Source organism: Micropterus salmoides, unplaced genomic scaffold (assembly GCF_014851395.1).
Source record: "Micropterus salmoides isolate LMB-PRFRI ecotype aquatic unplaced genomic scaffold, ASM1485139v1 Ms_hic_scaffold_5, whole genome shotgun sequence".
NCBI lineage: Eukaryota > Metazoa > Chordata > Actinopteri > Centrarchiformes > Centrarchidae > Micropterus > Micropterus salmoides.
The window spans coordinates 18324166-18338558 of record NW_024044237.1 but is presented as its reverse complement, the minus strand read 5'-3'; the positions used below and the strand labels follow the sequence as shown (position 1 = coordinate 18338558).

Here is a 14393-nt window from a genome sequence, read left to right as displayed (position 1 = left end):
AGGTTTTCTACTGCAAACTTGGATATTTCGGCTAATATGACGCAAGCTATACCACATACAGTCAGATAAAAATATGTTATGTCCTAGAAGCATAAATTGATCTTAGTTTGAATTAAAGTGTATTTCACTGTTATCAGACGTGCAGCCCCAATGCCGGCTTTGAGATACATTGGGTGGTTTTTAATTAGTCATGCATGCAGATCTTTGCAATAACTCACAGAGCCATTTGTGATTAAGTTTTCCGCGTTTTTATATGAGGACGGGTGTTTTACTGAGTTGTGCAGTTACTTAAATTCACCACGCAGTGACGCTATAGACCGTAACACAGGAATGTTCAGGCTCCTCCCTGAGTAAAAACAGAATGACTGTGGTTTTCATCACAAAGAGACACGGGAAGAGAAGGGAGGGCATAATGGAGTCTTCGTCAATAAGAATAAGGACATCAAAATAGTGTTGGCTGAAGTTTTAGCAAATCTCACAATTCCACGGTCGAAACGCAATTGTGGATGTATGCTTTGTTCTTTCTCAGTGGAATTATGCATTTACCGAGTAGCAGGAGGTCTATTGTTACATACATTGTGCTCGTGCTGTTGGATTGTTACTGGGAAGCGGCGTCCGGGCAGCTCTCCTACTCTGTCTCAGAGGAAGTAAACCCAGGAACTAATGTTGGGAATATCGCCAAGGATCTAAACCTCAATGTGCATGATTTGGAGTCCCGTTTGTTTCAGGTTGTTACAGGATCGAAGAGGAAATACTTCGAGGTAAATCTAAAGACCGGATTTCTGTATGTCAATGAGAGAATAGACCGAGAGGAGCTTTGTGCAGAGGAACCCAAATGCACTGTTAGCGTAGAGGCTGTGATAAACAATCCATTAAAGCTTTACCGCGTAGAGATAGAAATTAGAGATGTGAATGACCATTTTCCGTCTTTTAGCACAAAATCACAAATACTGGACATAGCAGAGAACACATTGCCTGGGTTTAGATTCGCGTTATCGGAGGCAAGCGATGCTGATGTGGGTAAAAATGGCGTTAGTGCGTATAAGGTCAGTCCAAACGAATATTTCAGTCTTGCGACACACAAAAGAGGGGAGAGTTTATCTCCAGAGTTAGTGCTGCAGAAAGCCCTAGACCGTGAGAAACAGCCACATATGCAGCTCATGTTAACTGCGATAGACGGGGGGACTCCACCAAATTCAGGCACCTCAGAAATTGAAATAAATGTACTAGATATTAATGATAACGCACCACTGTTCAGCAGCACTCTGTACAAAGTTCACATTTTGGAAAATACCCCGATTGGTACGGCAGTATTCACCTTAAATGCGACCGATGCTGATGAAGGCACAAACAGTGAAATAGTATATTCTCTTCGTAGTAAGGATCAGGATCATATTCTGGATATTTTCAAAATTGATTCAGACACTGGAATCATTTCAGTGAAAGGCAAAATCGACTATGAGGAAAGAAAAGCGTTTGAGATTCGAGCAGAGGCCAGGGACAGAGCCCAGCCTCCTCTGTCTGCCCATAGCAAAGTGCTGGTAGAAGTAATTGATGTAAACGACAACGCTCCTGAAATAACTGTGACGTCACTGCTCAACACAGTGAAGGAGGACGCGGATGTTGGTACTGCTATTGCACTAGTATCCGTTCTAGACAGAGACGGTGGTAAAAACGGTGAGGTGAAATGTGAGATCTTAAATACGGTTCCGTTCAAATTGGAGACAAATTACAAAAACTATTACTCTTTAGTGGTTGATGGATATCTAGACCGAGAGGTAACTCCTCAGTACAATGTTACCATTTCATCTACCGATGATGGGAGTCCCGCTCTTTCAAACACCAGTGTTATTACTGTTTACGTTTCTGATGTTAATGACAACGCACCATATTTCCCAGAGCCGTTAATAAACGTTATGTGAAAGAAAACAGCAAAGTAGGAACTGTTATTAAAACAGTGACTGCAACTGACGCTGATATCAGCATCAACGGTCAGGTGAGATACTCATTTTTAAACAGTAACAATAAATCTCTGCCCCTACCTACAATGGTGAATATCAACTCAGAGACTGGAGATATAGTCAGCCTGCAGTCTTTTAACTACGAGGAGTTAAAGACGTTCCAGTTCAAAGTTCAGGCCACAGACTCTGGTGTTCCTCCGCTCAGCAGCAACGTGACTGTGAACGTTTGTATCCTGGATGAGAATGACAACAGTCCCGCGATCCTCGCGCCCTATTCTGAGCACGGCTCCGTTAACAGTGAGAGCATCCCCTATTCTGCTGAAGCGGGATACTTTGTGGCAAAGATCAGGGCTGTAGACGCAGACTCTGGATACAACGCGCTGCTTTCTTATCACCTGTCTGAGCCCAAAGGAAACAACCTCTTCCGGATCGGAACCAGCACCGGGGAGATCAGGACTAAGAGGAGAATGAGTGACAATGACCTGAAAACTCACCCCTTGGTGGTGTTGGTTTCTGATAACGGAGAGCCCTCCCTGTCAGCTACTGTTTCTATTGATGTGGTGGTGGTTGAAAGCACAGCTGACATCCAGACTCAGTTCAGACATGTGCCCATAAAGGAGGAGAGCTTCTCTGATTTGAACCTGTATCTGCTGATCGCCATTGTGTCGGTGTCAGTGATCTTTCTGCTGAGCTTCATCAGTTTAATAGCTGTGAAATGCCACAGGACAGACGGCAGTTTCAGCAGGTACAGCGCCCCAATGATCACCACCCACCCTGACGGGAGCTGGTCTTACTCTAAAGCTACTCAGCAGTATGACGTGTGTTTCAGCTCCGACACACTGAAGAGTGACGTAGTGGTTTTCCCCGCACCGTTTCCGCCTGTAGATGCGGAGCTGATCAGTATAAACGGAGGAGACACTTTTACGCGAACCCAGACATTACCTAATAAAGACAAGGTAAGCCATGCCTAACTTTATTAATCTAAAGGATTGAATAATGTCTTTGGGTTAACATAATGTTTTGTAACATACAGAGATACTAACTTGCTAACATGATCAAAGTGTTTCCTCTAACGTCATAAATTAAACACATTCATTCAAATTCTTTTTCGACTTTACCTATAAATAATTGTCTGCAACTATACTTCGATACCATTGTCTAACATGTGAAAGGATTGGTAACGTGACGACATTTTGGTTTGATGGTTTGATATGTTCTAAGAAGTTGGCAGTCACTTTTTTTTTTCATTAACGCCTCACTGAGCCGCTGTCCATGGTGCTGAACACATCTTCTCTTTCTTTTCTTCTGTTTAATAATATTTGAGAGCTCTCCGTGGTTCTGATTGGGAAGTTCAAGTTGGGCAGGCTATATTCTGTCTCTTATTGTTAAGTAACTGAATCCAGACAAATGCTGTGTAAAATAACTACATAAATACATATTATGCTAATTAATAAGAATACCGAGGTATTCATAAATGCATTTTTTCACAGATGAAGATTGTTGTATGAACAGTCCGTTCAGTTCAAATCTTCCAAAATAAGCCCATTAATTGTAAAAATTATTTAGCATAATTTTTCTAATTAATACTGTTGAATGTTATTAAAACAGAGACTGCAATTGATGCTGATGTCAGCAAAAGCGGTCAGATGAGATACTCATTTTTAGAGAGTAATAGTAAATCTCTGCCTTTCCCTACAATGGTGAATATCAACTAAGAGACTGGAGATATAGTCAGCCTGCAGTCTTTTAAAGTACGAGGAGTTAAAAACGTTTCAGACGTTTCAATTTAAAGTTCATTGCCACAGACCCTGGTGCAATATATCCCTTGTTATATATTATAATATTTTAATAATTTAATATCTTGGGCCGCCTTTTTGTATACAAAAGTATCACGAGATGTCGCTAGAGACCACGCAAAAATATTGTGTCCACTGCTTAGAAAACCCCTCCTATTTTCATGACAAAAAGAAAACGTCATCATCTGGCAGTGCTTTGTGGAAACAGCGTACAGTTGAGTGAAGCCCTACAGAGAGAGGAGCGAGAATGGATACATGAACAAGCTATTTTTCATTTACCGTGGATAGGCCAAGAGGCAGAAATCAGGATTCTTCGCTTTTGCCTACACAGCGATGGCTGCTCGGGAACAATGGGATAATATTGGGGGTTTGTTTTTAACTCTGCTTTGTCTCTGCGACTGGTCCCTGGCTCAGATATCCTACTCCATTTCAGAGGAGGTGGACAAAGGGACGGCGGTGGGAAATCTCGCAAAGGATTTAAATCTTAGTGTGCAGCAACTCCATTCCGCTGGTCTTCAGATTACCTCTGGGTATAAAAAACGGTATTTTGACTTAAATCATGAATCCGGAGTACTTTTCGTTAGCGAGAGGATAGATCGGGAGGAGCTTTGTCCTAATACGGTAAAGTGCTCTTTAAATATAGAGGCCGTATTGACTAACCCTCGCAGCCTCCATCGAATTGAAGTTGTGATTAATGATATAAATGACAATGCTCCGTCCTTTCTGGAAGAAATAACTACAATAGATATGTCTGAGTCTTCATATGTCGGTGAAAGACATCCACTACCGATAGCTCATGACGCAGATGTAGGTGCCAACTCGGTCAAGACTTACAAATTAAACCCGAATGATCATTTCTCTTTGGATATACAGAGCATTGGTGACCAGAGTGTGTCTGCTGAGTTAGTGCTGCAGAAAGCATTAGATCGAGAAAAACAGGCTGTTATTGAACTCACACTGACTGCGACAGATGGAGGAAAACCTCCCAAAACGGGGACTTTACAGATAAAAGTTAATGTACTGGATGTAAATGACAATTCACCAGTGTTCAGTAAATCTCTTTACAAGGTCCAAGTTGTTGAAAATGCTAATTTTGGCACAGCATTACTGACCCTGACAGCTACTGATTTTGACGACAGCGTTAATGGTCAGCTTGTTTACTCTTTTACAGAAAGGGGACGTTTGAACCCCGATGACAAATTTGCACTGAATGATGATACTGGAGAAATTACCGTGAAAGGTAATATTGATTATGAGGACAACCAAGCATATGAGATCCGTGTTCAAGCACGAGATAAAGGCACGCCTCCTCGCAGTGCACATAGCAAGGTTTTAGTCGAAGTTATTGATGTCAATGACAACGCTCCAGAAATTTCGGTGTCATCACTCATGAGTCCAGTGAAAGAAGACGCTGAAATAGGTACAGCTGTCGCTATGGTGACTATCACTGACAAAGACGGAGGCAAAAATGGTCTAACGAACTGTAAAATTACAGCTTCTGTGCCATTTAAATTAAAATCTAACTATAAAAACTACTATTCTTTATTAGTAGACGGGCCTCTTGACAGGGAGAGTGTTTCCCATTATAACGTATCAATTACAGCTACAGATGAAGGAACTCCCTCTCTGTCGAGCACGAGTGTCATCATTGTTCAAGTTTCTGATGTCAATGACAACCCTCCTCGATTCCTGGAACCTCTTATTAATGTTTATGTTAAAGAGAATACCGCGATTGGCACTACTATTCATACACTGAAGACGTTAGATTCAGATTTGAATGAAAACGCAAAAGTAACTTACAATTTAGTAAACGGTTCTCCAAAGAACACGCAGATAGCTTCAATGATTAACATCAACTCAGAGACTGGAGATATAGTCAGCCTGCAGTCTTTTAACTACGAGGAGTTAAAAACGTTTCAGTTTAAAGTTCAGGCCACAGACTCTGGTGTTCCTCCGCTCAGCAGCAACGTGACTGTGAACGTTTGTATCCTGGATGAGAATGACAACAGTCCCGCGATCCTCGCGCCCTATTCTGAGCACGGCTCCGTTAACAGTGAGAGCATCCCCTATTCTGCTGAAGCGGGATACTTTGTGGCAAAGATCAGGGCTGTAGACGCAGACTCTGGATACAACGCGCTGCTTTCTTATCACCTGTCTGAGCCCAAAGGAAACAACCTCTTCCGGATCGGAACCAGCACCGGGGAGATCAGGACTAAGAGGAGAATGAGTGACAATGACCTGAAAACTCACCCCTTGGTGGTGCTGGTTTCTGATAACGGAGAGCCCTCCCTGTCAGCTACTGTGTCTGTTGATGTGGTGGTGGTTGAAAGCACAGCTGACATCCAGACTCAGTTCAGACATGTGCCCATAAAGGAGGACAGCTTCTCTGATTTGAACCTGTATCTGCTGATCGCCATTGTGTCGGTGTCAGTGATCTTTCTGCTGAGCCTCATCAGTTTAATAGCTGTGAAATGCCACAGGACAGACGGCAGTTTCAGCAGGTACAGCGCCCCAATGATCACCACCCACCCTGACGGGAGCTGGTCTTACTCTAAAGCTACTCAGCAGTATGACGTGTGTTTCAGCTCCGACACACTGAAGAGTGACGTAGTGGTTTTCCCCGCACCGTTTCCGCCTGTAGATGCGGAGCTGATCAGTATAAACGGAGGAGACACGTTTACCAGAACTCAGACTTTACCTAATAAAGACAAGGTAAGAACATTAGCATTAAGTACTTATTATTGCACTATTTCTAAAGCATCGACAAAAGCACAACAGGCTACATTTGATACAATGTCAACCTACTCAACATATGGCTACTTTATATATAGGCTCATTTCTATTTTAACTACTATAGCATGAATCCTTTTAAACAGCACAATTAAAACTGCAGCACGTCGGCTCTAATGCGCATCTCATTCATAGTTGACTTCTAATTCGGTATTTTAATATGCGTTGCTTTATGCAACTGTCTGAATTTGTGATGCTTGCAATCTTCAGGACATAAAGGTTAAAGAAATGCTCTATTCAACTGTTCCATGTTTTTAATACATTTAAACATGTGTTATGCAACGAACATACAGTAGCTATATCACAGAAACGATCAGTCGCCTTGTGAGTATCTGTGGAGATAAAATATATGCCGTCAATTATGCAGTTAAGAAAACATTGGGTATGGTATCTTATTAAAGTCAAGGTCAGAACATAAAGTAATTATGCACACTATTAAAAACTGACAGTTAAAAGTAATTAATATGGTAGGAGTATGCTGATAAAGACATGCAATTTCGAAAACAGAGTAACTGTGGGTGCATATTCGGTACTTTTGAAAGGAACATTGCTAGCCATGCTGATGAAAGCAGGTTTGTGGGCCCAACACTCTCTACAAATAGCAACCAGTTGTCATTTTTTTCACACACGGTAATGCTGTCACACTTTATTATTCCTCGGGAAGGTAAGTCTATGTTTTCCATATTTTCTTTTTCTAGTTGCTGGACATAATGCTATATGTTTGTGGATTTAGCATACATTTTGATAAAGTCTCTTCTGTTTCAAAAACAGTGGATTCACTGAAGAAGAGTCCCATCATTTCCGTCAGTGTTCACATCTTTCATTTAATTATAGGCTATCTACATTTTCAGGATAGTCTAACTTGCTAATAAATAGTGGAATAAAAGACGGAGTCATGTTGACCATATATTTTCTTGAGATTTGGCTAAATGTTTCAGGGTACATAAAGTAGAGGTCGGTGTAACATTGTTATGTTTGATGTTGGATGTAGTTGTTGCAAGTGTCCACATGGGGACATTGTAGACCATCACATCTGAACTTCCTCTCTGGTTGCTCGGGGCTCCTCCCAGATTCAGAGGACTATGATGTTTCTCTGGCGACTGAAACAAAGAGACGGAGACGGTGAAAGAGAAGAGACGACGACAATTTCCGTGTGGTGGTTTCTATTGCTTTGGTGTATTTGTCTACTCAGCTTCACTTCTTTATTTTTGTGACGGAACTGAATGAACCTGTCTCTATGATTATTCTCGATGTATGGAATTATGCATTCACCGAGCAAAAGGAGCTCTGTGTGGATTTATCTCTTGGTCGTGCTGCTGGATTGTTACTGGGAAGCGGTGTCTGGGCAGCTCTCTTACTCCGTCTCAGAGGAGGTAAATCTGGGGACTGTTGTCGGAAATATCGCTAAAGATCTGAACCTCAATGTCCAGGATTTGGAGTCCCGCATGTTTCAGATCGTTGCTGGATCAGAGACAAAATATTTCGAGGTAAATCTAAAGACTGGTGTCCTGTATGTCAATGAGAGAATAGATCGAGAGCAACTCTGCGGCGACGAGCCCAAATGTTCACTGAGTGTAGAAGCAGTTATTAGCAACCCGTTAAAACTGTACCGGATACAAATTATAATCCTGGATGTAAATGATAATTCCCCGTCATTTAGAAGCAGGTTACAGGTGATTAATATCACAGAGAACACAGCAGCAGGTGCAAAATTTCTATTGAAACGAGCTCAGGACGCAGACGTTGGCAAAAATACTGTAAATGCCTACAAACTCAGCCAAAATGAACACTTTTCTCTGGCAACACATAAAGGGGAAAGTGTATCTCCCGAATTACTGCTTCAGAAAGTTTTAGACAGAGAAACCCAGCCTGTGATCAAACTCCTACTGACTGCCATTGATGGAGGAACTCCTGCAAAATCTGGAAGTATGACCATTATAATCAACGTGTTAGATATTAACGACAATCCCCCTGTATTTAGTCAAACGCTGTATAAGGCGAGTGTGCATGAGAATGTAAAGATAGACACATCGATAATAACAATAAATGCTACTGATTCAGATGCAGGACAAAATGGACAAATATCATATCCTTTATTGACATAGACCAGGGGAAACAAACAGATCTGTTTGCTGTAGATGAAAAAACAGGGACAGTAACAAATAAAAAGAATATCGACTTTGAAGAAAATAATGCTTTTGAGATTCGAGTACAGGCCAGTGATGGGGCTTCCTCACCAATGACCTCACATGCCAAGTTACTGATTGAAGTTTTAGACGTTAATGATAATGCACCTAAAATTTCAGTTACATCATTGTTAAACACTGTGAAAGAAGACGCGTCCTTTGGCACCGCCATTGCACTTGTTTCAGTATTTGATAAAGACGGAGGGAAAAATGGGATGGTGAACTGTAAGATTTCCAATAATGTACCTTTTAAATTAGAATCAAATTATAAGAATTCCTACTCGCTGGTGGTGGACGGTCCTCTTGACAGAGAGAGCGCATCTCAATATAATATCAGCATCACTGCTACTGATGAGGGCAGCCCCCTCTTTCCAGCACGAGCGTTATTACTGTACACGTCTCAGATGTAAATGACAACAAACCTCTGTTCACAGAAAATATAATCAATGTCTATGTGAAAGAAAACAGTCCAGTGGGGGCAGTTATAAAAACAGTTTCAGCAGTTGATGCAGACATCGATCAAAATGGTCAGGTGAGCTATTCATTTTTACAAACTGACAGTAACTCGCTGCCTCTCTCGACAATGATTAACATTTACTCAGAGACTGGAGATATAGTCAGCCTGCAGTCTTTTAACTACGAGGAGTTAAAGACGTTCAGTTTAAAGTTCAGGCCACAGACTCTGGTGTTCCTCCGCTCAGCAGCAACGTGACTGTGAACGTTTGTATCCTGGATGAGAATGACAACAGTCCCGCGATCCTCGCGCCCTATTCTGAGCACGGCTCCGTTAACAGTGAGAGCATCCCCTATTCTGCTGAAGCGGGATACTTTGTGGCAAAGATCAGGGCTGTAGACGCAGACTCTGGATACAACGCGCTGCTTTCTTATCACCTGTCTGAGCCCAAAGGAAACAACCTCTTCCGGATCGGAACCAGCACCGGGGAGATCAGGACTAAGAGGAGAATGAGTGACAATGACCTGAAAACTCACCCTTGGTGGTGCTGGTTTCTGATAACGGAGAGCCCTCCCTGTCAGCTACTGTGTCTATTGATGTGGTGGTGGTTGAAAGCACAGCTGACATCCAGACTCAGTTCAGACACGTGCCCATAAAGGAGGAGAGCTTCTCTGATTTGAACCTGTATCTGCTGATCGCCATTGTGTCGGTGTCAGTGATCTTTCTGCTGAGCCTCATCAGTTTAATAGCTGTGAAATGCCACAGGACAGACGGCAGTTTCAGCAGGTACAGCGCCCCAATGATCACCACCCACCCTGACGGGAGCTGGTCTTACTCTAAAGCTACTCAGCAGTATGACGTGTGTTTCAGCTCCGACACACTGAAGAGTGACGTAGTGGTTTTCCCCGCACCGTTTCCGCCTGTAGATGCGGAGCTGATCAGTATAAACGGAGGAGACACGTTTACCAGAACTCAGACTTTACCTAAAAAGACAAGGTAAGAACATTAGCATTAAGTGCATCTCATCATTGCCCTTCGTTTATGTTGATAGTGAAATCATACTTTTTACTTCAATTCGTGCTACTTAATCAATCACAAGATTTCATTGTAATATACTTAAAGTTTGCGTTAAATTAAAGATTGAATAATGTCTTTGGGTAATATAATGTTTTGTAACATACAGAGATACTAACTTGCTAACATGATCAAAGTGTTTCCTCTAACGTCATAAATTAATCACATTCATTCAAATTATTTTTCTACTTTACCTACAAATAATTGTCTGCAACTAGACTTCGATACCATTGTTTAACATGTGAAAGGATTGGTAACGTGACGACATTTTGGTTTGATGGTTTGTTATGTCTAAGAAGTTGGCAGTCACTTAAGGTCAGGCATGACATCCATTAACGCCTCACTGAGCCGCTGTCCATGGTGCTGAACACATCTTCTCTTTCTTTTCTTCTGTTTAATAATATTTGAGAGCTCTCCGTGGTTCTGATTGGGAAGTTCAAGTTGGGCAGGCTATATTCTGTCTCTTATTGTTAAGTAACTGAATCCAGACAAATGCTGTGTAAAATAACTACATAAATACATATTATGCTAATTAATAAGAATACCGAGGTATTCATAAATGCATTTTTTCACAGATGAAGATTGTTGTATGAACAGTCCGTTCAGTTCAAATCTTCCAAAATAAGCCCATTAATTGTAAAAATTATTTAGCATAATTTTTCTAATTAATACTGTTGAATGTTATTAAAACAGAGACTGCAATTGATGCTGATGTCAGCAAAAGCGGTCAGATGAGATACTCATTTTTAGAGAGTAATAGTAAATCTCTGCCTTTCCCTACAATGGTGAATATCAACTAAGAGACTGGAGATATAGTCAGCCTGCAGTCTTTTAAAGTACGAGGAGTTAAAAACGTTTCAGACGTTTCTGTTTAAAGTTCATTGCCACAGACCCTGGTGCAATATATCCCTTGTTATATATATTATAATTTTTAATAATTTAATATCTTGGGCCGCCTTTTGTATACAAAAGTATCACGAGATGTCGCTAGAGACCACGCAAAAATATTGTGTCCACTGCTTAGAAAACCCCTCCTATTTTCATGACAAAAAGAAAACGTCATCATCTGGCAGTGCTTTGTGGAAACAGCGTACAGTTGAGTGAAGCCCTACAGAGAGAGGAGCGAGAATGGATACATGAACAAGCTATTTTTCATTTACCGTGGATAGGCCAAGAGGCAGAAATCAGGATTCTTCGCTTTTGCCTACACAGCGATGGCTGCTCGGGAACAATGGGATAATATTGGGGGTCTGTTTTTAACTCTGCTTTGTCTCTGCGACTGGTCCCTGGCTCAGATATCCTACTCCATTTCAGAGGAGGTGGACAAAGGGACGGCGGTGGGAAATCTCGCAAAGGATTTAAATCTTAGTGTGCAGCAACTCCATTCCGCTGGTCTTCAGATTACCTCTGGGTATAAAAAACGGTATTTTGACTTAAATCATGAATCCGGAGTACTTTTCGTTAGCGAGAGGATAGATCGGGAGGAGCTTTGTCCTAATACGGTAAAGTGCTCTTTAAATATAGAGGCCGTATTGACTAACCCTCGCAGCCTCCATCGAATTGAAGTTGTGATTAATGATATAAATGACAATGCTCCGTCCTTTCTGGAAGAAATAACTACAATAGATATGTATGAGTCTTCATATGTCGGTGAAAGACATCCACTACCGATAGCTCATGACGCAGATGTAGGTGCCAACTCGGTCAAGACTTACAAATTAAACCCGAATGATCATTCTCTTTGGATATACAGAGCATTGGTGACCAGAGTGTGTCTGCTGAGTTAGTGCTGCAGAAAGCATTAGATCGAGAAAAACAGGCTGTTATTGAACTCACACTGACTGCGACAGATGGAGGAAAACCTCCCAAAACGGGGACTTTACAGATAAAAGTTAATGTACTGGATGTAAATGACAATTCACCAGTGTTCAGTAAATCTCTTTACAAGGTCCAAGTTGTTGAAAATGCTAATTTTGGCACAGCATTACTGACCCTGACAGCTACTGATTTTGACGACAGCGTTAATGGTCAGCTTGTTTACTCTTTTACAGAAAGGGGACGTTTGAACCCCGATGACAAATTTGCACTGAATGATGATACTGGAGAAATTACCGTGAAAGGTAATATTGATTATGAGGACAACCAAGCATATGAGATCCGTGTTCAAGCACGAGATAAAGGCACGCCTCCTCGCAGTGCACATAGCAAGGTTTTAGTCGAAGTTATTGATGTCAATGACAACGCTCCAGAAATTTCGGTGTCATCACTCATGAGTCCAGTGAAAGAAGACGCTGAAATAGGTACAGCTGTCGCTATGGTGACTATCACTGACAAAGACGGAGGCAAAAATGGTCTAACGAACTGTAAAATTACAGCTTCTGTGCCATTTAAATTAAAATCTAACTATAAAAACTACTATTCTTTATTAGTAGACGGGCCTCTTGACAGGGAGAGTGTTTCCCATTATAACGTATCAATTACAGCTACAGATGAAGGAACTCCCTCTCTGTCGAGCACGAGTGTCATCATTGTTCAGTTTCTGATGTCAATGACAACCCTCCTCGATTCCTGGAACCTCTTATTAATGTTTATGTTAAAGAGAATACCCGATTGGCACTACTATTCATACACTGAAGACGTTAGATTCAGATTTGAATGAAAACGCAAAAGTAACTTACAATTTAGTAAACGGTTCTCCAAAGACACGCAGATAGCTTCAATGATTAACATCAACTCAGAGACTGGAGATATAGTCAGCCTGCAGTCTTTTAACTACGAGGAGTTAAAACGTTCAGTTTAAAGTTCAGGCCACAGACTCTGGTGTTCCTCCGCTCAGCAGCAACGTGACTGTGAACGTTTGTATCCTGGATGAGAATGACAACAGTCCCGCGATCCTCGCGCCCTATTCTGAGCACGGCTCCGTTAACAGTGAGAGCATCCCCTATTCTGCTGAAGCGGGATACTTTGTGGCAAAGATCAGGGCTGTAGACGCAGACTCTGGATACAACGCGCTGCTTTCTTATCACCTGTCTGAGCCCAAAGGAAACAACCTCTTCCGGATCGGAACCAGCACCGGGGAGATCAGGACTAAGAGGAGAATGAGTGACAATGACCTGAAAACTCACCCCTTGGTGGTGCTGGTTTCTGATAACGGAGAGCCCTCCCTGTCAGCTACTGTGTCTGTTGATGTGGTGGTGGTTGAAAGCACAGCTGACATCCAGACTCAGTTCAGACATGTGCCCATAAAGGAGGAGAGCTTCTCTGATTTGAACCTGTATCTGCTGATCGCCATTGTGTCGGTGTCAGTGATCTTTCTGCTGAGCCTCATCAGTTTAATAGCTGTGAAATGCCACAGGACAGACGGCAGTTTCAGCAGGTACAGCGCCCCAATGATCACCACCCACCCTGACGGGAGCTGGTCTTACTCTAAAGCTACTCAGCAGTATGACGTGTGTTTCAGCTCCGACACATGAAGAGTGACGTAGTGTTTTCCCCGCACCGTTTCCGCCTGTAGATGCGGAGCTGATCAGTATAAACGGAGGAGACACTTTACCAGAACTCAGACTTTACCTAACAAGGACAAGGTAAGGAAAAAATACAACAGATTTTCTCTCGTAATTAATTCCCATTCTCATTAATTGTCTCTCATAGATTGTTACATCATACTGTGGCAAAGTTAAGTTTATAAGTGTGTGGGTTTCTGCTCCAGAAAGTTTTCCTTTCTCCAACTGCGATCCCGACTGTAGAGTGTTCACTGTTCAGTAATAGCAAAAACTATCACTTAAATTACGTTTTATGAACCGGATAAACTTTTTTTTCCGGTAGTATTTCAGTTGCATTTTTACCAACAGAAAAAAGCTTGTGAAAACATTTCGCCTCTCTTAAAAATATCACCTGTTTTCCATACAAATGATATTAATGCAGTTGAGGCATATCTCCACGTGGCGACACTATAGACCGTAACATTGAGAGTTTCTATGTAGTGGTTTCACGCTCCTCCCAGTTTCAGTTGACGATTTGGATCATGCAGGCTTTGTCACAAAAGAGAACGAAAGGACCGAGGAAGATCGGGTTTACATATGGGAACAATATATATTGGCGCAGTCTGAAGTTGGATTTTCATACTCCTAAA

At 41.8% G+C, this 14393-nt stretch overlaps 1 protein-coding gene and 3 pseudogenes across 1 annotated transcript; all 4 read left to right on the top strand.

Annotated features, from left to right (window-relative positions):
- Positions 1-320: 320 nt before the first annotated feature.
- Positions 321-2932, top strand: LOC119888404 (annotated as a pseudogene).
- A 1030-nt stretch (positions 2933-3962) lies between these two features.
- LOC119889226 (protocadherin alpha-8-like) lies at positions 3963-6634 on the top strand. Its single transcript, XM_038700149.1, has one exon. The coding sequence runs from the start codon at positions 4091-4093 to the stop codon at positions 6617-6619; it is 2529 nt and encodes an 842-aa protein (XP_038556077.1). The 5' UTR covers positions 3963-4090; the 3' UTR covers positions 6620-6634.
- Positions 6635-7569: 935 nt separating this feature from the next.
- Positions 7570-10187, top strand: LOC119888403 (annotated as a pseudogene).
- A 1153-nt stretch (positions 10188-11340) lies between these two features.
- LOC119888402 overlaps positions 11341-14393 on the top strand; it is a 5178-nt pseudogene continuing 2125 nt past the window's right edge.

What these genes read in the sequence shown, in the direction of transcription:
- LOC119889226 (XM_038700149.1), top strand. Translation starts at nt 4,091, where the DNA reads ATGGCTGCTCGGGAACAATGGGATAATATTGGGGGTTTGTTTTTAACT.